The sequence below is a fragment of the Natator depressus genome, chromosome 4 (genome assembly GCF_965152275.1).
Source record: "Natator depressus isolate rNatDep1 chromosome 4, rNatDep2.hap1, whole genome shotgun sequence".
Lineage (NCBI taxonomy): Eukaryota > Metazoa > Chordata > Testudines > Cheloniidae > Natator > Natator depressus.
In genome coordinates this window covers 125,886,297-125,913,272 of record NC_134237.1, presented here as the reverse complement: position 1 = coordinate 125,913,272, position 26,976 = coordinate 125,886,297, and the positions used below count along the sequence as shown (strand labels likewise).

Below are 26,976 nucleotides of genomic sequence, written 5' to 3'. Positions count from 1 at the left end.
AAACATTTTATTCATGTAAACTTGAAACATTTCATTTTGACGTAATCATCTCATTTGACTTTATTGTTTCTACTATAGTATAATATAGCAGAAATGAAATTTTTTTGGCCTTGTTAAAATGAAGTGCTCTGATAAGGTCAAAACAAAATATTTTGGAATCTATTATTTTGTGAATAATTCTGAGACTTTGACTTTTCATCCCTATTTGGGATAAATCCAAATTTCAAAATCTCAATTTCCCACAGGACGGAAATTCTGTTTGTTTGTTTTTTTCTTTTAAACTAACTCTAGTTAAAAGGTACCACAAATTTTTGTTTCCTGTGTGCAGCTCTTAACAGTTATGAGCATGCAAATACTGACTTTGTCCAGGGCCAGATAAATTAATAACCACGTACTGGCATAAATATATTCCTTCTATGACAAATCAGGCTTAAATGATATTCAAGAATCACTCTCTTTTACTTGCTAGAGTCTGAGCTCAGGTTTCTGCTACAGCTGATGACATCACTAACAGTTAAATCATGCTAAGAAAGGCACTTCACTGGTCTGCTCAGCTGCATGTGTTGTTGATATTATCAGCATATGAATGGGAAACACAGATCCCAGAACTCAGGTCCTGGAAGGTATGAGACAAAAAAATAATTACTTTTAGAATACCTTTCTTAATTTTCAGAATAGTGGTGGAAACTGTTAGTGATTTAAGATCCGTTAAGTGCTTTCTAAACAGTTGTATGTATTCCTTTTTTATTTGTATTAATGGTGAAAAGACAACAAAACTAAAAATTCCTGCAATTTGTCTCACAGTGCCAAAAGTGCTTTTTAAAGGAATATTTTGTATTATGAAAAAAGACATCATTCATTGCATCTATTTACTTAATTTTATTAAGCACCTACTGATTTACATCTTTCAATAACTGCATTTCAAAAATATAATGTTAGAAACTCTCCCATGATCTGTAGCAATAGAACAATCAGTTGCATCTGGCAACTCTTTTAAAAGGAAAAATATTAGAATGTTCAGCCAATTAATTTAAATAGCTGAATATAGGTAGTATTTTATAATAGAATTTTATCAAGACAAACTTGCTAAATCAGTAGATGGGTACAATAATCACAACTACAGATAGTTAGAAAATGGTAAAACTTTTCCATGAAAACTTTTTTTAATTTTTGAGGATTTTGTTTTTTTAGTAAAAACTTATTTTAGGTTTTTTTACATTGAGGAAAACAAAGGTCATTTTGGTTGAAAAAAAATTTCAATAGAAAATTCTCAACCATCTCTAATCTCTACTCTAAATGCTGTTCTGAATATAAGATAGAGAAATGTGAGAACCATAAACTTACCAGGAGGAATTGGTCAGGCTTTTAGGTTGAACTGCTGCTATCCAGCATAGGTCCTCAAAGGTTCTGGACTCATGTTGCTTATTGAAAGAAACATGATTCAGTATCAATTTCTAAATCTTATTAAAAATCTTAAATTAAAATAGAATCAAGAAAACATGTCACCAAAGCTAAGATATTAGTAATAATAAAGTAAACTAAGAATAAAACACTGTCATATCATAATCTAATCAAGCCAGGTAGTCTCAATGGTGGACTGAAGTTAAATCATCAAATTAATGCCAGAGATATAATCAACCGTTATATAACTTTTAAGAGGGAGGCTAAGAAGGTGGCTGTCCATTTATTTATAAATCCCAAAGAAGGAATTTTACTAATGTCAATCAAATAAATAATTTGTATCTGGCTAAATAGCTTAATACTGAAACCAAATTATTATCTAATGTTTGCACCACAACCTTAGAGCCAATTATAAAACTTCCTTCTTAACCTTCAATTAGTATGCGGTATCTAACCCAGCGGTTCTCACACTGTGGGTCAAGGCCAGTGATGAGGTGCCAAAATCTTAACAACTGGTTCCCTCCTCACCCCACGAGGGGGTTGTTGCCCACCCCCACACCCCCGGGACTCCTGCCCCATTCAACCCCCCGTGTTCTTTGATCCCCCCCCCACAGGACCCCTGCCCCATCCACCCACCTCCCCTGTCCCCTGACTGCCCTCAGAACCGGACAGGAGGGTCTCGTGGGCCACCGTAGTTGATGCCCACCCCACCCCTAAGAGCCAGAGGGACCTGCCGGGGGGCGAGGTGGGGAGTCCCGGCGGTGCTTACCTGGGGCAGCTCCCAGGAAGCATCTGGCAGGTCCCTCTGGCTCCTAGGGGCGGGGGAGCGTAGCTAGGGGGGGAGCAGGGGGAGCGGTTGCTCCCCCCACTGATCACATCAAAAGTGGTGCCTTAGGCACCTACTCAGTGGGTGCTCCAGGGCTGGAGCACCCACCAGGAAAATTTGCTCTCTACCCCGTGCCTGGCCCCAGCTCACCTCCGCTCCGCCCCTGAACGTACCGCCCCACTCTGCTTCTCCACGCCCCCCTGGTTCCCCTCAAATCAGCTGTTCAGCGGGAAGCCTGGGAGGGCTGAGAAGCAGGCAGCGGCTTCCCGCTCAGGCCGAGGGTGGCGGAGGTGAGTTGGGGCATGGAGTGGTTCCCCTGCGCGCCCCCGCCTCAGCTCACCTCTGCCTCCCTGGGCCTGAGTGCGAAGCCGCTGCCTGCTTCTCAGCCCGCCCCGGCTTCCCGCGCGAACAGCTGATTCACGGGAAGCCAGAGGGGGTGGGGCGGAGCAGAGCGGTGCAGTGCGGTACGTTCAGGGGAGGAGGCAGAGGCGGAGCGGAGGTGAGCTCTGCACCCACCAAATTTTCCCCTTGGGTGCTCCAGGGCTGGAGCACCCATGGAGTCGGCGCCTAAGGCGCCACTTTTGGCCAGTTAAATTTCGAAGCCCTTTTAGAACCAGTTGTCCCAAGGGCTTCTAAATTTAACAACCGGCTCCAGCTCACCACTGGTCACGGCCCTGTTTTAATGGGGTCGCCAGGGCTGGCTTAGACTTGTTGGGACTCAGGGTTAAAGCCCAAGCGCTTCAGCCCTGGGCAGTGGGGCTAAGGTTATAGTCCCGCAGCCTGCGGCTGAAGCCCTTGGGATTCGGCTTTGTCCCACCCAGCCTGAGGCAGTCAGGCTTTGGATTTGCCCCCTCCCTATCAGTTGAATTTGACCCAAATTAGGCAAATAGTTTCAGGAAACCCCCCCCCCCCCCAAAATGAATTTTTATGTTGAAAAACAATTAGTCAAAAACAATTGCTTAGCTCTACACATACCTGTGCGCATACAACCACACTTTTATTTTCACATGCTAAAAATAAAGGATGGAACAGCTTCCAGGGAATTAAAACCAAAAGACTAAACAATACAAAAAGATGAAATATGATACTTAAAATTATAGAGGGGTTGTGTTTTCTGGACTTTCATTGTGTAGGAGCTGGAACTGCAGAAAAGTTGCCAAATGGTGATATTCTGCTGGCAGTAATAGACCTTCTTCGGGTGCAGGGAGAGACGTTGATGTCATTCCTCTCTCTAAGCTGATCAGTTTTGGAGACTCTGGAACATGAGTTTTTCCTCAGATGGCTTGTTGATCTGAAAGTTGAGGCTTCTTGGCCTGATCTTTGATTCTTATGGTTTACAGATTTCTCTCACTCACTTTTCAGTACCTACCTTCAAGGTCTATGGACAAATCAGGGGTGAGGCCTACCTGGGAACCATGCAACTTGGTCCTATCAAGTCTGAATTAGGTCATAATTAGCAAGCATCAAGTTAGAAAAGTACTACTTAAATGACCAGTTTTAAAAATATTTAGCATATTCCATATCCCACAGACTTAGTCTGGGACCCCTCCCAAAACATAAAAAATTCAGATGCACAGACTGCTTGCATCAAATGTTTTAAAAAGATTGTATAGGACACATTTTAAAAACTACTTAGGTACCTAAAGATGCAGATAGTGGGATTTTCAAAAGTACCTAGGTCCCTAATTCCCACTGATTTCAGAAGACAAACTGTCTGACCTATAACCATTGATTTCAATGGGAGTTAGGTTAATATGAACTAGGTTCCTATTAGTTCCCCCTAGTAGGGTCTACATGAGGGCAGACACATTGCACACTGCCGTTCATAACCCCCCATAGTCCGCACTGCGGGGCTACGTACACAAGCCAAAAGCTTGATAGAGAAAAATTACTTGAAAGCTGATGAGGATGAAACCCATTTGAAATATATAACTTTAAATTTTATAAACGGTCTATATGTTCTTTCAAGCTATTTTCTTCACAGAAGAGAATAGACATAAATTAGTAAGGAAGTAAGTTGCTAGATGTTTGCTGTGATAGATGCACACCACCCATCTTCTGCTTTTAAATCAAGTTCTCCATAAACTATAACTAAATAAAACGTGTCAAATTATAGAAGAAACTCTCTCAACCCATCTGTTAATCCAATTGGAGGGGAACTACATTATTAAGTCATACACTGCAAAGCTCCTGATAAATCCACTATGATCTGTACTCAAAAGTAACATCTGTGGCCTCTTAATTAAAATAAAAATAGCTTTCCAACAAAGAAACATACTGAAGAATTGAAACTGTATGAATAATCTTACATAAAGTTGAGAGTCACAAATCCAGGGATTGCCAGGAATTCTATAATCCAGACTGAATAAAATAGTTCTCACATGTGATAATTTACATAACTATTCAAGATTACTTGGAGTGGGACTACAAAACTGCCAAAAGGCAGGATGGACTGCCAACTGTATGCCATTTAGATTTATATATGTATGGTGCTAGTCAGATTAAGATATAAATTAAATCTTTAGAACGAAGTGGGGGGAACTACAGTTGGGATTCTGCAGAAGGAAATGGGAGGGGAGATCCAACAGTGTGAATCTGGGAGTAGTAATTATTGAGAGTGGGAGGCATGAGTGACGCTTGAGAAGAGTATATTGCCAATTTCCTCCCTCCCCCCACTCAATTCATATACTTCATATTTTCTTGTAATATTTTTCTTACCAGAGGATTACTATATTCAGCTACTTGAAAACTAGTTTCATTTCACCTTTTTATGTATATGATAAGACATCAGAAATAGTGCACATTTTTGCATTTTGTGCTTTATTAATGTAGACATTATGCATTATATGTTGAATTATTTAGAAGTGTATTCACTTCTATCAGTCTTAAACAAGCTTTTTAGCTATAAAGAAATCTTTAAGACATTTCATTTGCCAGACTCCAACTAACATAAGGATTAATGTTTGTGCAAGAGCCCACCACAGGATATTGCTGTTGGTTTCTTCACTTGTCAATCGAAAGTACTCCTCACGTTCCTGTTGAAAAAAGGGAAAAGGCATAATTATTTGATTTAAAAAAAAATCTAAGTACAGTACTTGATGCTGCCACCTGGTATCAAGGCATGTGTTGTCTGTCCACGTACTGGGGAGAATGAACAAGCCCTATACAATGTTCTCTTCTTAACTATTATCAATTTGATGAAAATAAGAGTTTGAACTTACTCTTATCCATATTACTATCAGGGTTGCAAATCACCGCTTGAGCGCTGAACAACAAGTTATGTAAGGTTGGCTTTTGTGCTGCAGTGAAAATGTGAGCTGAAGTTTCATATGGTCATGGATTGGGCTGGGCATTAGGTATAGTTCTTTAAGCACATGCATACATCCTATTGAAGTCAGGGGGACTAAAACACATTCATAATGTTAAACATATGCTTATGTGCTCTGCTGAACAGGGATGGACTTAAGCACAGACTTTTTTTTCCCCCTGAATTGGAACCACAATAAGGCACTTAGGGCCATATATTTAAAGGTATTTAGGCATCTGAAGAAGCAACTAGGTGCCTGGAACTAGATTCACAAAAGGGACTTAGATGTTGCAACACTGCAATCTGACCCTTCACTCCAAATTTCCTTCTCTGGGACCTGCTCCGGCCCCTGTTAAAGACAATGACAAAACACCACTGATTTCAAAGGTATTGGATCACGTCCTGGGCTTTATTCCTACTACTAAATTGGAGCAACTTGCATACACCTCCACTCTCATGACCGCAGGATTGAGTTCCCTTTTCCAGCCTAACAGACTTGTTTTTTTTACCTTGTATGTGCATATGCACTACTCTGCACAAGCGTCATGCAGGATCAAGCTCAGAAAGTCTCACGGGGCTTCCTTAATTACTTTTTCTTCTATTTTAGAGAGAATTGTTCTAGATAGAAAAATTAGAACACACTGCAAAAATCCAGTGTTGTTATGCTTAATGAGCTTATAGCTGGCACAGGCACAAAGATTTCAATCATATATTCAATATGCACTGTATAGTAATAACACTCATAGAATTAATTCCTACATTGCAATCTCTGTCCAAAGAAAATGTCTGTGTTTAAAACATTCTTCATAGATATTGATCCTACAAATAGTGCATGTGTGCAAAATCACTCACATCTGTGTTGTTAGAATAGGGGTTTATGATGCTAAGCACCACAGTTAGCATTGTAGTTCCTATTATTAGCAAAAATTACTACTATGCATGCTCAAACAGCTTTTTTAACATTGCAGCTCACATTTATTTATTTCATTGCTTTATTTATATACAACTAGATCTTGTAAGTGTCCTCCTTTTCCATCCTGTGCATCCATATTAGGACTGTTGAAACCATGGCTCAGACATGTACAAGGGAGATACTTTCTCCCTTGCAAGCAACTGGTCAGAGAAGATGAATAGAGTGGGCGTAGCTAAATGCTATAATCTATCCCTTATTTAATTTTTGTGAAAATAATGAGAGGCCCTTGTCCTCTGTGAAGAGGAGTGAAACTGAAATTACCATTCTTGTGTTCTGTTAACCAAAAAGTGTCTACAAATTGCTGTTGCAAATGGAAGGATTTTACTCAGTCCTTCTAAAACAAATTCACTTTTAGGTTGAGATTAAGTATTGAGAATCTCAGCCCAAAATAGTAATTTATCACAAAGTTATGAGCAAGTGAAAATAGAATTTAAATGAAAATCTGAAGCACATACAACTTGAATTATAGAAGTTATGACCAGCAAAACTAAAATTAACCAAATGATTTAATTAGTGGAAAGTACTGTTGAGTAAAACTGATCGTTATATAAAGAATAATTAAAAATCAATGCTTAGCTTATGTACTGTATTTTGCTTTACAGCTTCAAAGCGTTTTACAAACCTTAATGTGTATTGTTCAGTTTTAAGTAATAACTTACATACTGTAGAATCATTTTGGTTAAATATTAATAGTACTTTTAATAACATTTAATTTAAAATAATACTACAACTAAATATTGTAATATGCCACCCAACATTTTACTTTCCAAATCCAGATGTTTCCATGCATTATTCTTTCATATTTCTATTAGGGAACAAACATACTCTGTGATAGTTTTGTTCTTTGGATATGTGATGAATTTGCTCAATTAGATGTCCGAGTCTAAAGTTAACTTCATTAACTTTGTCCTTGGCTTGAGCGATAGCTTCATCAAGAAAATGCTCTCCAACTCTAATGTCCAAGTGGATACGCTATGAACACAACAACAACAACAATTATTAGTCCCATGGATTTATGGTGTGGGGTTTTTGTTTTTTTTTTTTTAAAAAAAGTCTTCAGAAACAAAGTGAGTCATAAATAACAAAGGTTTCCTTTTAGCCTTCTTGTAGGAATGGTATTTAACTTATTTATAGGTGTCCTTACTAAAGAGATAAGATATTTAAAATTAATGTATTTCAAGGTTTTAATCTTTAATTACACAAATTTACATACTTTGTTATTAGTGTTGTATTTTATACGGATGCTATTGATTCGACCAGTATGAACTATTTATTATACTGTGTCCAACAAACGGCAAAAAAAGAACATTCTTAGGACTAACCACTCTAATTAAAAATTGATACCATTATCAATCCTTTTGTTTAATACTCTTCCCACTTAGTCAGGTTGTAGCTGAAGCAAAGTCAGAAACAGAGATAATGAGAATCAGTCCTAGGTCTTCCACCCGGCATAGTGTAGCACTTCTAGTAGGTTATTAAAGATGCATCTAAAGGCAATTTCCTCCAGTAACTTCCAAAGTTTAGCTTAGTTTATAATGATAAAAAGAACAATAAATATATAATTCATGTGTGGCTCTATCCCATAGATTTTAATTCTTTAAAGTTTTGAAAGAAAAGGAGTACTTGTGGCACCTTAGAGACTAACAAATTTATTTGAGCATAAGCTTTCGTGAACTCACGAAAGCTTATGCTCAAATAAATTTGTTAGTCTCTAAGGTGCCACAAGTACTCCTTTTCTATTTTGCGGATACAGACTAACACGGCTGCTACTCTGAAAGCTGTCAAAGTTTATAGTTATTGCTCAAAGAAATTGGAGTGACAGAAATGTAATATGACAGGTTTCAGAGTAACAGCCGTGTTAGTCTGTATTCGTAAAAAGAAAAAAGAAAAGGAGTACTTGTGGCACCTTAGAGACTAACCAGTTTATTTGAGCATGAGCTTTCGTGAGCTACAGCTCACTTCATCGGATGCATAGCATATCGTGGAAACTGCAGAAGACATTATATACACACAGAGACCATGAAACAAAACTTCCTCCCACCCCACTGTCCTGCTGCTAACAGCTTATCTAAAGTGATCATCAAGTGATCATCAAGGAAGGCCATTTCCAGCACAAATCAAGGTTTTCTCACTCTTCCCCCCCCCCCCCACACACAGACACACATACAAACTCACTCTCCTGCTGGTAATAGCCCATCCCTCTTTGAAACCTGGGGTGGGGGGGTGGTGAGAAAACCTGGATTAGTGCTGGAAATGACCCATCTTGATTATCATGCGCATTATAAAGAGAGGTTTCAAAGAGGGATGGGCTATTACCAGCAGGAGAGTGAGTTTGTATGTGTGTCTGTGTGTGTGTGTGGGGGGGGGGAAGAGTGAGAAAACCTTGATTTGTGCTGGAAATGGCCTTCCTTGATGATCACTTGATGATCACTTTAGATAAGCTGTTAGCAGCAGGACAGTGGGGTGGGAGGAAGTTTTGTTTCATGGTCTCTGTGTGTATATAATGTCTTCTGCAGTTTCCACGATATGCTATGCATCCGATGAAGTGAGCTGTAGCTCACGAAAGCTCATGCTCAAATAAACTGGTTAGTCTCTAAGGTGCCACAAGTACTCCTTTTCTTTTTTCTTTTTAGAAATGTAATAGCTTTCAGATAAGTGCGCTTTTGTACCTGCATCTGGGTTGATAAACTATTCCCCTTATAACATTTCATCATATTAATCAGGACTTTGAAGCTTTACATAATCAAGGTGCTGTACAAGCATTAATTAATCTGCACTGTATTAGACTGACTATGCCCTGACTCCTTGGACATGAAAGGAAAGTCTGTTTCATCTCTTCATCTTCTGAGCTCCAGCATTATATTTTGCAATCACTAGGAAACGCCATATATTGGCTAAAGTGTCATTTGCAATATCTGAGATAATTCATCAAAGCAAGATTCTTCTAGTTTCAAACACTGACCACAGCCAAATAATACAGGATGCTCTGCATGGGTGGAGCTCCATTGAATTCAGGAAGTCCAAAGGTCCACCTATGTGGAATTGCTTTGCAAGATCAAAGAGCAACATTGAACAAATGGATCGACTGCGATACTTTCATAATCCCTTCACTCGTCATTAATTATGCTCCTAGACCTCTATACTGTATGTCCATTTGTCTTCCAGAGCCTGTATTTAGATAGGACAGATATCATCATTAAAAAAAATATTCAAGAAATACTCTTACCAGTTTACTTCCTCCAAATGAGATAAGCTTTGTGGAGTTAGACTGCAAACAGATATTATGCTCCCCAGGTGAGTGTGACGTAAAAGAGAATGTTCCTTGTGGACCATACAATTTTGACAACAGTAGCTGTAATGTGTTAAGTGTATTTTTTTATTTATGAACTATAGATATTAACATAAAAATAAAATTCTATGTATCATACCTCAGAATATATTTAACATTTTAAACTTGAATATTAATTATATTATATTATTAATATAAATACAAATAACCTAAGTTTCACATTTTATTTAGGGAATAAAAACTAGAAAAAATGTGGTCCACACTGAGGACTAAAACTTGTCTATAGACACTAAATTAAAGTCAAAATTGTGTGTTTAAGCATAGCTCCTAAGTCCTGACTTTGGCACATAAATAACTAGCCTGATTTTCAAAAACGTAGAACATCCAATGGCAATGAAGGCAGTTGTTGTGGATTGCTGGTATATGCATCCTGATGATTAATCTAATATTTTTGGTTTAATTTATCATCTCCTTTTCTAGTACTGAGTACCCTTCTTCTCTTATTGACCGTAATGACAACCAACATGTGCTCTGCACTTTTGAAAATCAGACCACTTATTTAGCTGCTTAAATATGGATTTAGGAACCTAATTTAGGCACCTATTTTTAAAAATATTGTCCATTCCCCTTAGATTATATGACCTTCCTGTTCCAAGAGTCAGTACAAATGCCTCCAAAAACGTGAATAATAAGTTTTACCTCCTTAGTAGGAGTTGTAACAGTCACAAACATTCCCAAACCAGGAGCAGATTCAAGAAACCTGTGTTCATGTATGCCCCATTGCTGTACCTTGTAACTCCCTGAGAAGACAGATACAAATCTGTTACTTACAAGTTAGTATATTAAATATCTTTCACTTTTTCATTTCACATCAAGTCACTATAAAAACAAAATTAAGTGCAAGATAACTTACATATTTAATAGAATTATGATTTTGTTCAGTTCACCATATAATCAGATTGTGGCATTTTGCACCACAATGGAGTGAGCAAGAAGTTATAAACTAATGAAAGAAAAGTGACAATTTATTATCATTGCCTTGCATGCTCTGGCCTGGTTAGCAAGCCATGGCACATGGCAGATCGTCCCAAAAGTTCAGGTATCCATTACTCTAGTTACGTTTGTATGATTGTCTTTTATGCAGCCCCCAGCACTGATGAACAACAAGCTATCAGCTCTTTGATGGTTCCCTGGCAATTTTGCATATTTCTCCTTCTCAAATAAGGGCTTTTTGCTTTCTCATTATCTGGGAAGATTTTAATGCACTCAGTATAAAACACCTAGTAGAATGGTTTTTTTTGTTTGTTTGTTTTTTAAGCAGGTGTTGAATGAGGTCCTGAGCACTGCTAAACAGAAAATGCAGATCTCACGTTGGTGGGGAGAGTGGCAAAACCGAGCTGTAATAGGTTGTAGGAGTAATGGTTGACTAAACCAGAATTCCTCCAAGGAAGCACATACTGCAATGGCATCTGTAGAAATAGGTGCTTTGTGTGCTTTCCATCTTAGCTCAGCCAGCTCTTCTGGTCAGTGCAGAGGACTCTTGTAGCAACCTGCATGGAACTTGGAGGGACGAGCACAGGAGATAGAAGGGAAGAGTTTGGAGATGGCATCAAGAAGCCATTCTGTGCGCACACAGCTTGAATGCTAGCTGCTGTCACAGCAATTCTGTAACTGATTCTCTTAATAAAGAGCTAGTTTAAATTCAGAAACATGGAGTTCTCTCATGTTATTACTCAGCATGCAATACACGACACAACTGTAACACTTGCATGGCTAGCATGGAGCAGTAGCTATAGTGCATTTCCATATTGTGACCGGCCCTTGTTTTGGGAGTAAAGAAGGAAAAACTCTTTGTGCCGTGTGACAAAGTTCCTCCTCTGCCTTGGTGGGTCCTGCGCTTATTGGCAGATTTGCTTGCCTCAGAGATTCACGGCTGCCCTCAGTTTGGCCACTTTTGCTAGTGACTCAAACCTGCTGTTCACTCAGCTAACCTCATCACTGGCCAGCATGGGGAAAGGGAGGTGAACAATCCCCACAGTCTCTACTGACCCACCTAGTGGGTCGGGGAATAGGCCAAGGACCTTCCCCTCTGGTGGGACCCACAGATCAGGTCACCTCCTCTTGTCTCAAATAGGGAGTTGAGGGGGATGGGGGGAACCCGGGCCTGCCCTCTACTCCGGGATCCAGCCCAGGGCCCTGTGGATTACAACTGTCTACAGTGTCTCTTGTAACAGCTGTGTGACAGCTACAACTCCCTGGGCTACTTCCCCATGGCCTCCTCCCAACACCTTCTTTACTCTCACCACAGGATCTTCTTCCTGAAGCCTGATCACACTTGTACTCCTCAGTCCCCCAGCAGCACACGTTCTCACTCCCTGCTCCTTGCACAACCTCCCCTAACTGATGGGAGGTCCTTTTTAAACCAGGTGTCCTGATTAGACTGCATGCCATAACTGGTTCTAGTATGTTCTTAATTGGCTCCAGGTGTCTTAATTAGCTTGCCTGTCTTAATTGGTTCTAGCAGGTTCTTGATTGCTCTAGTGCAGCTCCTGCTCTGGTCATTCAGGGAACAGAAAACTCTTCATCCAGTGGCCAGTATATTTGCCTTCCACCAGCTTTGAGGAGCAGTGGGCGCTGTCCAGGGTCCTCTGCTCGGTGTCCCCGTCCGGTTCCCTTCTTTTGACCCTTTGACCGCACTCCCGTCCCTGTTCTTCATTAGTTGTCCCCCATAATTACTTGGTTTCCAGGTCTTGTGGATCTCCCCCTTAGGCTGCGGGGGGGATCCTTTAGCAGCGGGTGAGCTTTGCCCGCCCACTTCCTGGATCCCAATAGACCAGCTTTGAGGAGCAGTGGGCGCTGTCCGGGGTCCTCTGCTCGGTGTCCCCATCCGGTTCCCTTCTTTTGACCCTTTGACCGCACTCCCGTCCCTGTTCTTCATTAGTTGTCCCCCGTAATTACTTGGCTTCCAGGTCTTGTGGATCTCCCCCTTAGGCTGCGGGGGGGATCCTTTAGCAGTGGGTGAGCTTTGCCCGCCCACTTCCTGGATCCCAATAGGACCAGACTCCTGTACCCCACTGGTCTGGGTCTGTCACAGTGCCCTACACACCATCACCACCACTCATTCACCTAAGCAGGGCCAGCCACAGGGCTTTGGCATTATAAATCAGGCTGTCAGTATTAGAACTTCATAGATTAACATTTTAAATATTAAACACATTGACCATTATGTAGCAACATCTACCTACCAGTAATCAAGGTATCACTTGGAATGTCTTCTATTATGCATTTCTCCTCTCTTTCTCCTGAATGAAAATACAAAGCAGGTGAGACAGCAACCCAGACGCTCAAAAGAATTCCTATTAAGTGGCTCTTCATGATTTTGGTGTATCCTTATTGTACTACTTTTGGAAATGATTAGTTAGAAATGAGCACAGCTCTGTGCTCACTCCTTGTTTGCTGTTTATCAGTGTGGTTTTGGGAAAAAATGTGAGAAAAGACATCTGCTAGTTACTTCAGTTATTTATATATGTGTATGCGCCATCGAATGAGATAAGAAAAAGATAATTTGTGAAGTCTTTCCTAACATGAAAGGAGCAAACTTTTATTTTGTAGCTCAGATATATGAAGTTTTATAGGACTAATTTATAATTCTTTGTGTGTGTGTGCGCACACACACACACACTCTCTCTCACTCACACACACACGAACTACATTAGGACTGAAAGTGCCACAATGGGAAAATGCAATACTTCATTTTTTTCTGAGTTGTATGTGTAACCCTTTGGGGTTTAGAGAGCATGGCCCCTTTAAATCTTTTTCCTATTGGGGAGGGGGAGCAGTGAGAAAAAGGAGGGAAACTTGGGGGTGTGGCTCTGGAGCCCAGGGAGAGAAGGTCTGCAGCAGGGAGGCCCTGGACAAAGTGAACAGGAGAGAACCTGCCTGAAGCCTGGGAAGGACAGGGCGGCCGATCGGGGACACCCCAGGACAGGAGCCAGGAGGAGCACTGTGCCAGGGAGGAATTGCCCGAGAAGGACAGGCCAGAGCTGGACCCAGTATCACTGCTGCCCAGAGCTGCATTGGGCTGTGAGTACTGGGGCTTGAGACTCTGCATTGGAAATAAGGAGGGGGGGCTGCTAGTTAGTTAAGTGGGGAGGTTGTCGCTCTGTGTGGCTTTGCAGAGAGCGGCAGAAGAGGGCACCAGACTGGTTGTTGGGGAAAGTTCACTGGTGCCGAAGACAACCAGGAGCACCCAAGATTCAGCAGTGGACTGGAACTTTGCTCAGGACTCCTGAACTCCGTGTGCAGATACATTACTCGCTGTCTGCCCTTTCAGACTGTGCTGCCACTGGGCCTGTGGGGCCTTGATTTGGATGCAACCCTGTTCTACTGCTCCCCCTACATTTTCCCTTGTTGTTTTTCTCCTCTCATCGCTCTGTAAATAAACATTTCCCTTTGTTATATCCATTGTTCTTTTCTTGTGGGTGTGTGTGTTCACTCTGGGGGGTTTGGAACAGGTGCCCCTGGGGTGGAAGAAATTTTTCCTGCTGCATTCCTGTGCGCGCCGTCTCTTGGCCAGAGCTGCCTGCAGAGCAGACTCCATCTTGGCCACAAGGGCGCTAAAGTTAAATATGTTTTTACTGTGTTTGTCAGATCTGCCAGTTACTGCTGGGTTTTTGGTCCAATGGGTCAGCTGAGTATTCACTCTGTGTGTATTTAAAAATAAAATCCAGCCCAGCTGGCTTCATAGTCAATAAGATGACCAAGATCACTTAGTAGTGGAATGTCCCTATCAATGGATGTTGTCATTATGAGAAATCAAAATTGTTTGGGGAGGGATGTAGATAAATTAAATTTCTCTCTTGCTCCTAGGTTCAACAAATAAGAGAAAAATAGATTAAAATAAACTATTCTCTGCTTCCAATTCCAGCATCACTGCACTGTGTGGGATAGTTTCTGTCTATTGAGTTGCCTGGCAACATCTCAAAGTTTTGCTGTGTTATTATTTCTGTTCATCTGTCAAAAGGGATCTCTGTTGTGTATGTGCTAGTGACCAAAAATACCTTTTTCCAGGAAAGGTCTCCTTCTATGGCACAGGATCATTCAAAAAAAAATAGTATTTTCTATGGAAAGGATGTATTTTGCAGTATAATGCAGCTTTACGTTTTGCTGGGGCTTCGCTCAGCCCAGGACAAGGCAAACATTTTTGGCAGTCCTCTTTCCCTGTTTGTGTGTCTCTGTGCTCGTCTGGGGTCTCAGTCACCGCAGGGCTCAACTCTGCCTCTTGCTTCCCCAGTATGAGTAGGTAGTGAGGTGGCTGCCATAGTCATAGCTTGAAGAAAGCTATCTTAGGGTCTAATTCAAAGCCCACTGAAATCCACGGAAATATTCCCACTGGTTTCAGTGGACATTGGATTGGACCATTGATGTTCAGACATAGCCTGGGAGGCAAGGCATTGCTAGGCAGGATGGACAATAATTTAGTGGATTCTTCTCACATTCGGACACTCCAGATGCCTTCTTTTTGTTGTGCCTTCATTTCATGGGAAGAGAACAGATTTTTGCACTGAGGGCCTCTATTCTATTCAGATTCTTATAAAACATTCATCATAGAATAAGACATTAGGGTTGGAAGACACCTCAGGAGGTCATCTAGTCCAAACCCCTGCTCAAAGCAGGACCACTCCAACGAAATCATCGCAGCCTCGGCTTTGTCAAGCTGGGCCTTAAAAACCTCTAAGGATGGAGATTCTAGCACCTCCTTAGGTAACCCATTGCAGTGCTTCACCACCCTCCTAGTTTTTCCTAATATCCAACCTCGACCTCCCCCACTGCAACTTGAGACTATTGCTCCTTGTTCTGTCATCTGCCACCAATGAGAACAGCCTACCTCCATCCTCTTTGGAGACCCCCTTCAGGTAACTGAAGGTTGCTATCAAATCCCACCTCACTCTTCTCTTCTGCAGACTAAATAAGCTCAGTTCCCTCAGCCTCTCCTCATAAGTCATGTACCTCAGCCCACTAATCATTTTCTTTACCCACCGCTGGACTCTCTCCAATTTGTCCACATGCTTTTTGTAGTGGGAGGCCCAAAACTGGATGCAATATTGCAGATGTGACTTCATCAGTGCCGAATAGAGGGGAATAATCACTTCCCTCGATCTGCTAGCAATGCTCCTACTAATTCAGCCCAATATGCCGTTAGCCTTCTTGGCAACAAGGGAACAAGGGAACACTCTTGACTCATATCCAGCTTCTCATCCACTGTAATCCCCGGGTCCTTTTCTGCAGAACTGCCGCTTAGCCAGTCGGTCCACAGCCTGTAGCAGTGCATGGGATTCTTCTGTCCTAAGTGCAGGACTCTTCACTTGTCCTTGTTGAACCTCATCAGATTTCTTCTGACCCAATGCTCCAATTTGTCTAGGTCACTCTGGACCTTATCCCTACCCTCCAGCATATCTACCTCTCCCCACAGCTTAGTGTCATCTACGAATTTGCCAAAGGTGCAATCCATCCCATCATCCAGATCATTAATGAAGATGTTGAACAAAACCAGCCCCAGGACAGACCCCTGGGGCACTCCTCTTGATACCGGCTGCCAACTAGACATCAAACTGTTGATCACTACCCATTGAGCCCGATGATCTAGCCAGCTTTCTATTCACCTTATAGTCCATTCATCCAATCCATACTTTTTTAACTTGCTGGCAAGAGACCATATCAAAACTGTGGGAGACCATATCAAAAGCTTTGCTAAAGTCAAGGTATATCACGTCCACTGCTTTCCCCATATCCACAGAGCCAGTTATCTCATCATAGAAGGCAATCAGGTTGGTCGGGCATGACTTGCCCTTGGTAAATCCATGTGGACTGTTCCTGATCACCTTCCTCTTCTCCAGGTGCTTTGAAATGGGTTCCTTGAGGACCTGCTCCATGATTTTTCCAGGCACTGAGGTGAGGCTGACCTGTCTATAGTTCCCTGGGTTCTCTTTCTTACCTTTTTTAAAGATGGGCACTATTTTTGCCTCTTTCCAATAGTCCGGGACCTCCCCCGTTTGCCCCGAGTTTTCAAAGATAATGGCCAGTGGCTCTGCAATCACATCAGCCAACTCTCTCAGCACTCTCGGATGTATTATCTCTGACCCCATGGACTTGTGCATGTCCAGATTTTCAATATAGTCCTTAACCTGTTCCTTCACTAGTGAGGGCTGCTCACCTCCTCCCCATACTGTGCTCCCCAGTGCAGCAGTCTGGGAGCTGACCTTGTCTGTGAAGACCAAGGCAAAAAAAGCATTGAGTACTTCAGCTTTTTCCACATCATCTCTCACTAGGTTGCCTGCCCCATTCAGTAAGGGTCCCACACTTTCCCTGACCTTCTTTTTGTTGCTAACATACCTGTAGAAACCCTTCTTGTTACCCTTCTCATCCCTTGCTAGCTGCAACTCCAGTTGTGCTTTGGCCTTCCTGATTACACCCCAGCAGGCTTGAGCAATATATTTATTCTCCTCCCTAGTCATCTGTCCAAGTTTCCACTTCTTGTAAGCTTCTTTTTTGTGTATAAGCTCACCAAAGATTTCTCTGTTAAGCCAAGCTGGTTGCCTGCCATATTCGCTATACTTTCTGCACATTGGGATGGTTTATTCCTGCACCCTCAGTAAGGCTTCTTTAAAATACAGACAGCTCTCCTGGACTCCCTTCCCCCTCATATTTGCCTCACAGGGGATCCTGCCCATCAGTTCCCTGAGGGAGTCAGATTCTGCTTTTCTGACATCCAGGGTCAGTATTCTGCTGCTCTCTTTTCTTCCTTTTGTCAGGATCCTGAACTCGACCATCTCATGGTCACTGCTGCCCAGGTTCCACCCACTTCTACTTCCCCTACCAATTGTTCCCTGTTTGTGAGCAGCAGGTCAAGAGGAGCACAGCCCCTAGTTGGTTCCTCCAGCACTTGCACCAGGAAGTTGTCCCCTACACTTTCCAAAAACTTCCTGGATTGTCTGTGCACTGCTGTATTGCTCTCCCAGCAGATGTCAGGGTGATTGAAGTCTCCCATGAGAACCAGGGCCAGTGATCTGGAAACTTCTGATAGTTGTCCAAAGAAAGCCTTGTCTACCTCATCCTCCTGGCCTGGTGGTCTATAGCAGATGCCCACCCTGGTTGCTCTCGCCTCTAAACTTAACCCAAAGACTCTCAACAGGCTTTTCTCCAGTTTCATATTGGAGCTCTGAGCAATCGTACTGCTCTCTTACATACAGTGCAACTCCTCCACCTTTTCTCCCCCGCCTGTCCTTCCTGAACAGTTTATACCCATCCATGACAGTGCTCCAGTCATGTGAGTTACTCCACCAAGTCTCTGTTATTCCAATCACATCATAGTTCCTTGACTGTGCCAGGACTTCCAGTTCTCCCTGCTTGTTTCCCAGGCTTCTTGCATTTGTGTATAGGCACTTGAGATAACTCGCTGATCGTCCCTCTTTCTCAGTATGAGGCAGGAGCCCTCCCCTCACGCGCTCTCCTGCTCATGCTTCCTTCCGGTATCCCACTTCCCCACTTACCTCCAGGCTTAGGTCACCATCCCCTGGCTAACCTAGTTTAAAGCCCTCCTCACTAGGTTAGCAAGCCTGCCTGCAAAGATGCTCTTCCCTCTCTTCATTAGGTGGATTCCATCTCTTCCTAGCAATCTTTCTTCCTGGAACACCATCCCATGGTCGAAGAATCCAAAGCCCTCTCTCAGACACCACCTGCGTAACCATGCATTTACCTCCACAATTCGATGGTCCCTACCTGGGCCTTTTCCTTCAACAGGGAGGATGGAGAAGAACACAACTTGCGCCTCAAATTCCTTTATCCTTCTTCCCAGAGCCACACAGTCTGCAGTGACCTGCTCAAGGTCATTCTTGGCAGTATCATTGGTGCCCACATGGAGGAGTAGGAAGGGGTAGCATTCCTAGCAGACATTCCATCACATCCTGAATTCTAGCTCCAGGCAAGCAGCACACTTCCTGAGTTTCCTGGTCTGGACGGCAGATTGATGACTCCGTCCCCCTTAGGAGGGAGTCTCTGACCATCACCACCCATCTCCTCCTCTTGGGAGTTGTGGTTGTGGAACTGCCATCCCTAGGACAATACATCCCATGCCTTCCAGTCAATGGGGGTCTCCTTCTGATCCCTTCCCTCAAATGACTCTTCCAAACCATTCTCTGCCATAGTACCTGTGCAGAGAACCTGAAAACGGTTTCTTACCTCTATCTGCAGTGGAGATACATGGGTTCTCCTCATCTTCTGGAGGTCACATGCTGCCAATTTTCTTCCCCGTTCTGCACTGCCCTCTCAGATTCTTCAGCATGCTGTGCCTGCAATACCAAATGCCGACTTCTATCCAGAAAATCTTCATTTTCTCTGAGGCAATGCAGGGTCGATACTTGGGTCTCTAGTCCTTTAACCTTCTCTTCCAATATGGAGACCAGCTTGCACTTCGTACAGACGAAGTTGCTTCTATCCTCTGGGAGAAAGACAAACATGGCATATCCTGTGCAGGTCACAACCACTGATTGCTCACTGTCCATAATCTCTTTCTTCTAAGAGCCTCTTCAGATGTTGTATTTACTGCCGACAGAAGCCTGAAAGGCAAACAAAAACTCTGTGGGAACTCCCCCGCAAGCAAACTCCCAGGCGAACTCCATTTGCCTGTCCTCTGTTCGCAACTGGCTGCCTTTTTATAAGGCTCCTGGCTCGAAGCACTTGGCCCACCTTAAAGCCTTCCCGCCAATCAACCACTCAAGGCCCACCTGGAACAAAGCACTCCCAATTCACACTTTTCAAACAAACAAATACATGGTCAAACAGTCCCTGCAACTAGCTCCAGTCAAATGGTCACAGCAGACAGACACTCGGATATTCACCCCACCAGCTCACAACACATCCCTCTTAATGCAGCATTCATCATAGTACGAGAGCCCCTTCCAATAGTTGGTTCACTCATCTTCTCCCCAAGTGGACAAGTGTGCACTGGACACACACATGTTGGTACATTTATGATAGAAAAGATAAGGAAAAATATGCCTTGCATTTAGAGTGGAAGGTGGTGAGGCTTGTAATGGCCTGCAGTTCCTATTGGAGTTCCTTCCCTAGGCTTTGCCCAGCCCCAGGAAAGCTCTGTCTCCTGCACAGACAAACTTTATTTTTATTGCAGAAAGTTCCATTGTGCCAGAGGAGCAAAATTGTCGACCACATCCTCATCCCGGAGCTTTAGTCAACCTTTTAGTTACTCTGGGCACAGACCATTGAGCACCTTGCAGATAAAGACTGGGTCCTTGCACTTGATATGATATTCTATGAGAAGACAATGTAGGGAGTGGAGGACAGGACTGATGTGTTCGCAGTAGCCAGTGTTGCTGAGCAGACATGGTGCAATGTTGTGTAACTAAGCACTAAAGGCTTCATTCCCAGGTATATTGCATTGCTGTAGTCCAGCCAAGAGGTGACAAACATGTGAGTAACTGTGATTAGGTCATTGTTTGCCAGGATGAGACAGAAACTCCTCGCACTCGTCGATGCTGCTATGTGAGATCTTAACATCAGTGAGGAATCCAGGAACATTCCTAAGCTACAGACTAAATTGACCTATAGTGAGGGAGTACCATCAACCAAAGGAGACATTCCACTGTGGTTGCAAACCTTTAAAAATGCTTTCCTCTGCCTATTAACATAACCTCTCTCTTGCTTGAGTTCAGCTTCAACCTGTTGGTTTTTTTCCATGAGCTGATGTCGTTCAAATTGTGGGCCATCTTGGTGGTAGTGGTATCATATATTGTGAAACACATGCAGAGCAGTGTATCATCTGCATATTGCTGGCACTTGGCATCTGACCAGTTCACTCTGTGCATGTATGTAGCTGTTGAATAGAACAAAGACAGAGTTGATCCTTTTGAGACTCCACAAGTGAGTGGTCTAAAATAGAGGTGCAGTTTCTTATCAAAGCTGCAGAGACATTCAGGAGGATGAGAGTCTCTCCTCTATGCATTGGTTGCAGGAATCATCCATCAGTTCCTCTAAAGCCTGGCCTGAATCTAGATTGTGCCATAAGGTGAGGTGAGGAAAGAACAACCACCAGGTATGTTGTAAACCCAGAGTAGTTTTCTGAGCCATATGGAGTTTCCTTCCTTCACTGTACCAGCCCTTAATCTCCACGAAAGGACACCTACCCACAGAAATTTTTTGCAGCCTCTGTCACAATCTGCAAATGACACACTTGGATATCTTTGTGATGCCCCAGTATCATAGTGTCCTCTACAGTTTCCACAAGGTGATCCGCAAGATTCTGGGAGACAGTGCCTTCACAGTTGACTTCCCAGGATAAGTTTGTTTCACAATAGCTGCTTCAGTTGTTAATCATAGAACCATAGAATAGCAGGGTTGGAAGGGACCTCAGGAGGTCATCTAATCCAACCCCCTGCTCAAAGCAGGACCAATCCCCAACTAAATCATCCCAGTCAGGGCTTTGTCAAGCCTAACCATAAAAACTTCAAAAGGAAGGAGATTCCACACCTCCCTAGGTAACGCATTCCAGTGCTTCACCACCCTCCTAGTGAAAAAGTTTTTCCTAATATCCAACCTACACCTCCCCCACTGCAACTTGAGACCATTACTCCTTGTTCTGTCATCTGCTACCACTGAGAACAGTCTAGATCCATCCTCTTTGGAACCCCCTTTCAGGTAGTTGAAAGCAGCTGTCAAATCCCCCTGCATTCTTCTCTTCCACAGACTAAACAATCCCAGTTCCCTCAGCCTCTCCTCATAAGTCATGTGTTCCAATCCCCTAATCATTTTTGTTGCCCTCCGCTGGACGTATTCCAATTTTTTCACATCCTTCTTGTAGTGTGGGGCCCAAAACTGGACACAATACTCCAGATGAGGCCTCACCAATGTTGAATAGAGGGGAACGACCACGTCCCTCAATCTGCTGGTAATGCCCCTACTATACAGCCCAAAACGCCATTGGCCTTCTTGGCAACAAGGGCACACTGTTGACTCTCAGACAGCTTCTCGTCCACTGTAACCCCTAAGTCCTTTTCTGCAGAACTGCTGACTAGCCATTCGGACCCTAGTCTATAGCGGTGCATGGGATTCTTCCGTCCTAAGTGCAGGACTCTGCCCTTGTCTTTGTTGAACCTCATCAAATTTCCTTTGGCCCAATCCTCTAATTTGTCTAGGTCCCTCTGTATCCTATCCCTACCCTCCAGAGTATTTTTCTCTCCTCCCAGTTTAGTGTCATCTGCAAACTTTGCTGAGGGTGCAATCCACGCCATCCTCCAGATTATTAATGAAGATATTGAACAAAACCGGCCCCAGGACCAACCCTTGGGGCACTGTACTTGATACCGGCTGCCAACTAGACATGGAGCCATTGATCACTACCCGTTGAGCCCAACAATCTAGCCAGCTTTCTATCCACCTTATAGTCCATTCATCCAGCCCATACTTCTTTAACTTGCTGGCAAGAATACTGTGGGAGACGGTGTCAAAAGCTTTGCTAAAGTCAAGGAATAACACGTCCACTGCTTCCCCCTCATGCAGTTATCGAGCCAGTTATCTCGTCATAGAAGGCAATTAGATTAGTCAGGCATGACTTGCCCTTGGTGAATCCATGCTGACTATTCCTGATCACTTTCCTCTCCTCTAAGTGCTTCAGAATTGATTTCTTGAGGACCTGCTCCATGATTTTTCCAGGGACTGACGTGAGGCTGTCTGGCCTGTAGCTCCCCGGAACCTCCTTCTTCCCGTTTTTAAAGATGGGCACTACATTAGCCTTTTTCCAGTCATCCGGGACCTCCCCCACTCCCCATGAGTTTTCAAAGATAATGGCCAATGGCTCTGCAATCACATCCGCCAACTCCTTTAGCACTCTCGGATGCAGCGCATCCGGCCCCATGGACTTTTGCTCGTCCAGCTTTTCTAAATAGTCCCGAACCACTTCTTTCTCCACAGAGGGCTGCTCACCTCCTCCCCATGCTGTACTGCCCAGTGCAGTAGTCTGGGAGCTGACCTTGTTTGTGAAGACAGAGGCAAAAAAAGCATTGAGTATATTAGCTTTTTCCACATCTTCTGTCTCTATGTTGCCCCTCTCATTCAGTAAGGGGCCCACACTTTCCTTGACTTTCTTTTTGTTGCTAACATACCTGAAGAAACCCTTCCTGTTACTCTTAACATCTCTTGCTAGCTGCAACTCCAATTGTGATTTGGCCTTCCTGATTTCACTCCTGCATGCCTGAGCAATATCTTTATACACTTCCCTGGTCATTTGTCCAATCTTCCACTTTTTGTAAGCTTCTTTTTTGTGTTAATGATCAGCAAGGATTTCACTGTTAAGCCAAGCTGGTCACCTGCCATATTTACTATACTTTCTACATATCGGGATGGTTTGTCCCTGTAACCTCAATAAGGATTCTTTAAAATACAGCCAGCTCTCCTGGACTCCTTTCCCCCTCATGTTATTCTCCCAGGGTATCCTGCCCATCAGTTCCCTGAGGGAGTCAAAGTCTGCTTTTCTGAAGTCCAGGGTCTGTATTCTGCTGCGCTCCTTTCTTCCTTGTGTCAGGATCCTGAACTCGACCATCTCATGGTCACTGCCTCCTAGGTTCCCATCCACTTTTGCTTCCCTTACTAATTCTTCCCAATTTGTGAGCAGCAAGTCAAGAAGAGCTCTGCCTCTAGTTGGTTCCTCCAGCACTTGCACCAGGAAATTGTCCCCTACACTTTCCAAAAACTTCCTGGATTGTCTGTGCACCTCTGTATTGCTCTCCCAGCAGATATCAGGGTGATTGAAGTCTCCCATGAGAACCAGGGCCTGCGATCTAGTAAATTCCGTTAGTTGCCGGAAGAAAGCCTCGTCCACCTCATCCCCCTGGTCTGGTGGTCTATAGCAGACTCCCACCACGACATCACCTTTGTTGCTCACACTTCTAAACTTAATCTAGAGACTCTCAGGTTTTTCTGCAGTTTCATACCGGAGCTCTGAGCAGTCATTCTGCTCTCTTACATACAGTGCAACTCCCCCACCTTTTCTGCCCTACCTGTCCTTCCTGAACAGTTTATATCCATCCATGACAGTACTCCAGTCATGTGAGTTATCCCACCAAGTCTCTGTTATTCCAATCACATCATAGTTCCTTGACTGTGCCAGGCTTTCCGGTTCTCCCTGCTTCTTTCCCAGGCTTCTTGCATTTGTGTATAGGCACTTGAGATAACTCGCTGATCGTCCCTCTTTCTCAGTATGAGGCAGGAGCCCTCCCCTCTCGTGCTCTCCTGCTCATGCTTCCTCCCGGTATCCTACGTCCCCACTTAACTCAGGGCTTTGGTCTCCTTCCCCCGGTGAACCTAGTTTAAAGCCCTCCTCACTAGGTTAGCCAGCCTGCTTGCGAAGATGCTCTTCCCTCTCTTCGTTAGGTGGAGCTCATCTCTGCCTAGCACTCCTCCTTCTTGGAACACCATCCCATGGTCAAAGAATTCAAAGCCTTCTCTCCGACACCACCTGCGTAGCCATTTGTTGACTTCCACGATTCGACGGTCTCTACCCAGCCTTTTCCTTCCACGGGGAGGATGGACGAGAACACCACTTGCATCTCAAACTCCTTTACCCTTCTTCCCAGAGCCACGTAGTCCACAGTGATTCGCGCAAGGTCATTCTTGGCAGTATCATTGGTGCCTATGTGGAGAAGCAGGAAGGGGTAGCGATCCGAGGGCTTGATGATTCTTGGCAGTCTCTCTGTCACATCGTGAATCCTAGCTCCTGGCAAGCAGCAGATTTCTCGGTTTTCCCGGTCAGGGCGGCAGATAGATGACTCTGTGGAGATAGAGGTGGTTAGGGACTATTTAGAAAAGCTGGACGTGCACAAGTCCATGGGGCCGGACGAGTTGCATCCGAGAGTGCTGAAGGAATTGGCGGCTGTGATTGCAGAGCCCTTGGCCATTATCTTTGAAAACTCGTGGCGAACGGGGGAAGTCCCGGATGACTGGAAAAAGGCTAATGTAGTGCCAATCTTTAAAAAAGGGAAGGAGGAGGATCCTGGGAACTACAGGCCAGTCAGCCTCACCTCAGTCCCTGGAAAAATCATGGAGCAGGTCCTCAAAGAATCAATCCTGAAGCACTTACATGAGAGGAAAGTGATCAGGAACAGTCAGCATGGATTCACCAAGGGAAGGTCATGCCTGACTAATCTAATCGCCTTTTATGATGAGATTACTGGTTCTGTGGATGAAGGGAAAGCAGTGGATGTATTGTTTCTTGACTTTAGCAAAGCTTTTGACATGGTCTCCCACAGTATTCTTGTCAGCAAGTTAAGGAAGTATGGGCTGGATGAATGCACTATAAGGTGGGTAGAAAGCTGGCTAGATTGTCGGGCTCAACGGGTAGTGATCAATGGCTCCATGTCTAGTTGGCAGCCGGTGTCAAGTGGAGTGCCCCAGGGGTCGGTCCGGGGCCGGTTTTGTTCAATATCTTCATAAATGATCTGGAGGATGGTGTGGATTGCACTCTCAGCAAATTTGCGGATGATACTAAACTGGGAGGAGTGGTAGATACGCTGGAGGGGAGGGATAGGATACAGAAGGACCTAGACAAATTGGAGGATTGGGCCAAAAGAAATCTGATGAGGTTCAATAAGGATAAGTGCAGGGTCCTGCACTTAGGATGGAAGAATCCAATGCACCGCTACAGACTAGGGACCGAATGGCTAGGCAGCAGTTCTGCGGAAAAGGACCTAGGGGTGACAGTGGACGAGAAGCTGGATATGAGTCAACAGTGTGCCCTTGTTGCCAAGAAGGCCAATGGCATTTTGGGATGTATAAGTAGGGGCATAGCGAGCAGATCGAGGGACGTGATCGTTCCCCTCTATTCGACACTGGTGAGGCCTCATCTGGAGTACTGTGTCCAGTTTTGGGCCCCACACTACAAGAAGGATGTGGATAAATTGGAGAGAGTCCAGCGAAGGGCAACAAAAATGATTAGGGGTCTAGAGCACATGACTTATGAGGAGAGGCTGAGGGAGCTGGGATTGTTTAGTCTGCAGAAGAGAAGAATGAGGGGGGATTTGATAGCTGCTTTCAACTACCTGAAAGGGGGTTCCAAAGAGGATGGCTCTAGACTGTTCTCAATGGTAGCAGATGACAGAACGAGGAGTAATGGTGTCAAGTTGCAGTGGGGGAGGTTTTAGATTGGATATTAGGAAAAACTTTTTCACTAAGAGGGTGGTGAAACACTGGAATGCGTTACCTAGGGAGGTGGTAGAATCTCCTTCCTTAGAGGTTTTTAAGGTCAGGCTTGACAAAGCCCTGGCTGGGATGATTTAACTGGGAATTGGTCCTGCTTCGAGCAGGGGGTTGGACTAGATGACCTTCTGGGGTCCCTTCCAACCCTGATATTCTATGATTCTATGACTCAGTCCCCGAGGAGAGAGTCCCTGACCACCACCACCCGCCTCCTTCTCTTGGGAGTGGTGGTCATGGAACCCCCATCCCAAGGACAGTGCATCTCATGCCTTTCAACTGGCGGAGTCTTCTTCTGCTCCCTTCTCCCAGACGTATCATCTGGGCCACTCCCCACAATGGTACCTGTGGAGAGAACATGAAAACGGTTGCTTACCTGTATCTGTGTTGCTGGTACATGGACGCTCCCCTTTCTTCTTCTGGAGGTCACATGCTGCCAAATTTCTTCACCGTCCTTCTGTCCCCGCTGCGCAGCCTGCTCTGAATCTTCAGAATGTTGTGTCTGTAGAAGCATATCCTGACGTCTGTCCAGGAAATCTTCAGTTTCTCTTATGCAACGCAGGGTCGATACTTGTTTCTCCAGGCCTTGAACCTTCTCTTCCAATATGGAGACCAGTTTGCACTTTGTACAGACAAAGTCGCTTCTGTCCTCTGGAAGAAAGACAAATATGGCATATCCAATTAAGGTCACAACAGCTGAATGCTCACCATCCATATTACCTTCCTTCTACGAGCTTCCTCAGGAGTTGCAGCAACTACTCAGAGAAGCCAGCAAGATGTAAGCCTCAGTGGGCTCTCCCCAGGCGAACTCCCAGGCAAACTCCCTCTGTTAGCCTCTCTGCTGTTCCCCGCTCAGCTGGTTCTCAGCTGACTGGCTTTCTTTAACAGTCAGGCCCACTCAAGGCTCACCTGGAACAAAGCAC

The 26,976-nt window shown here is 44.0% G+C and overlaps 2 protein-coding genes across 4 annotated transcripts in view; both read right to left on the bottom strand.

The window, feature by feature from the left end:
• Nucleotides 1–5,112: 5,112 nt before the first annotated feature.
• Nucleotides 5,113–26,511, bottom strand: LOC141986852 (transmembrane emp24 domain-containing protein 11-like). Of its 3 annotated transcripts, none has more exons than XM_074951861.1 (6): nucleotides 26,430–26,511; nucleotides 13,042–13,098; nucleotides 10,496–10,596; nucleotides 9,734–9,859; nucleotides 7,333–7,479; nucleotides 5,113–5,262 (listed from the first exon to the last, which is right to left on the bottom strand). In XM_074951861.1, exons 3-6 carry the CDS (start codon nucleotides 10,526–10,528, stop codon nucleotides 5,113–5,115), a joined length of 456 nt encoding a protein of 151 aa, XP_074807962.1. In that variant the 5' UTR covers nucleotides 10,529–10,596; nucleotides 13,042–13,098; nucleotides 26,430–26,511. The 3 variants fall into 3 exon arrangements, with proteins under 3 accessions (XP_074807962.1, XP_074807963.1, XP_074807961.1); XM_074951862.1 differs by lacking the exon at nucleotides 26,430–26,511 and adding an exon at nucleotides 19,034–19,291; XM_074951860.1 differs by lacking the exon at nucleotides 26,430–26,511 and having other exon boundaries at nucleotides 13,042–13,403.
• SPON2 (spondin 2) overlaps nucleotides 26,431–26,976 on the bottom strand; it is a 41,152-nt gene continuing 40,606 nt past the window's right edge. The window contains exon 13 of the mRNA XM_074951859.1: nucleotides 26,431–26,704. The gene's annotated coding sequence lies outside the window, so the exon portion shown is untranslated. The remainder of the gene's footprint in view (nucleotides 26,705–26,976) is intronic.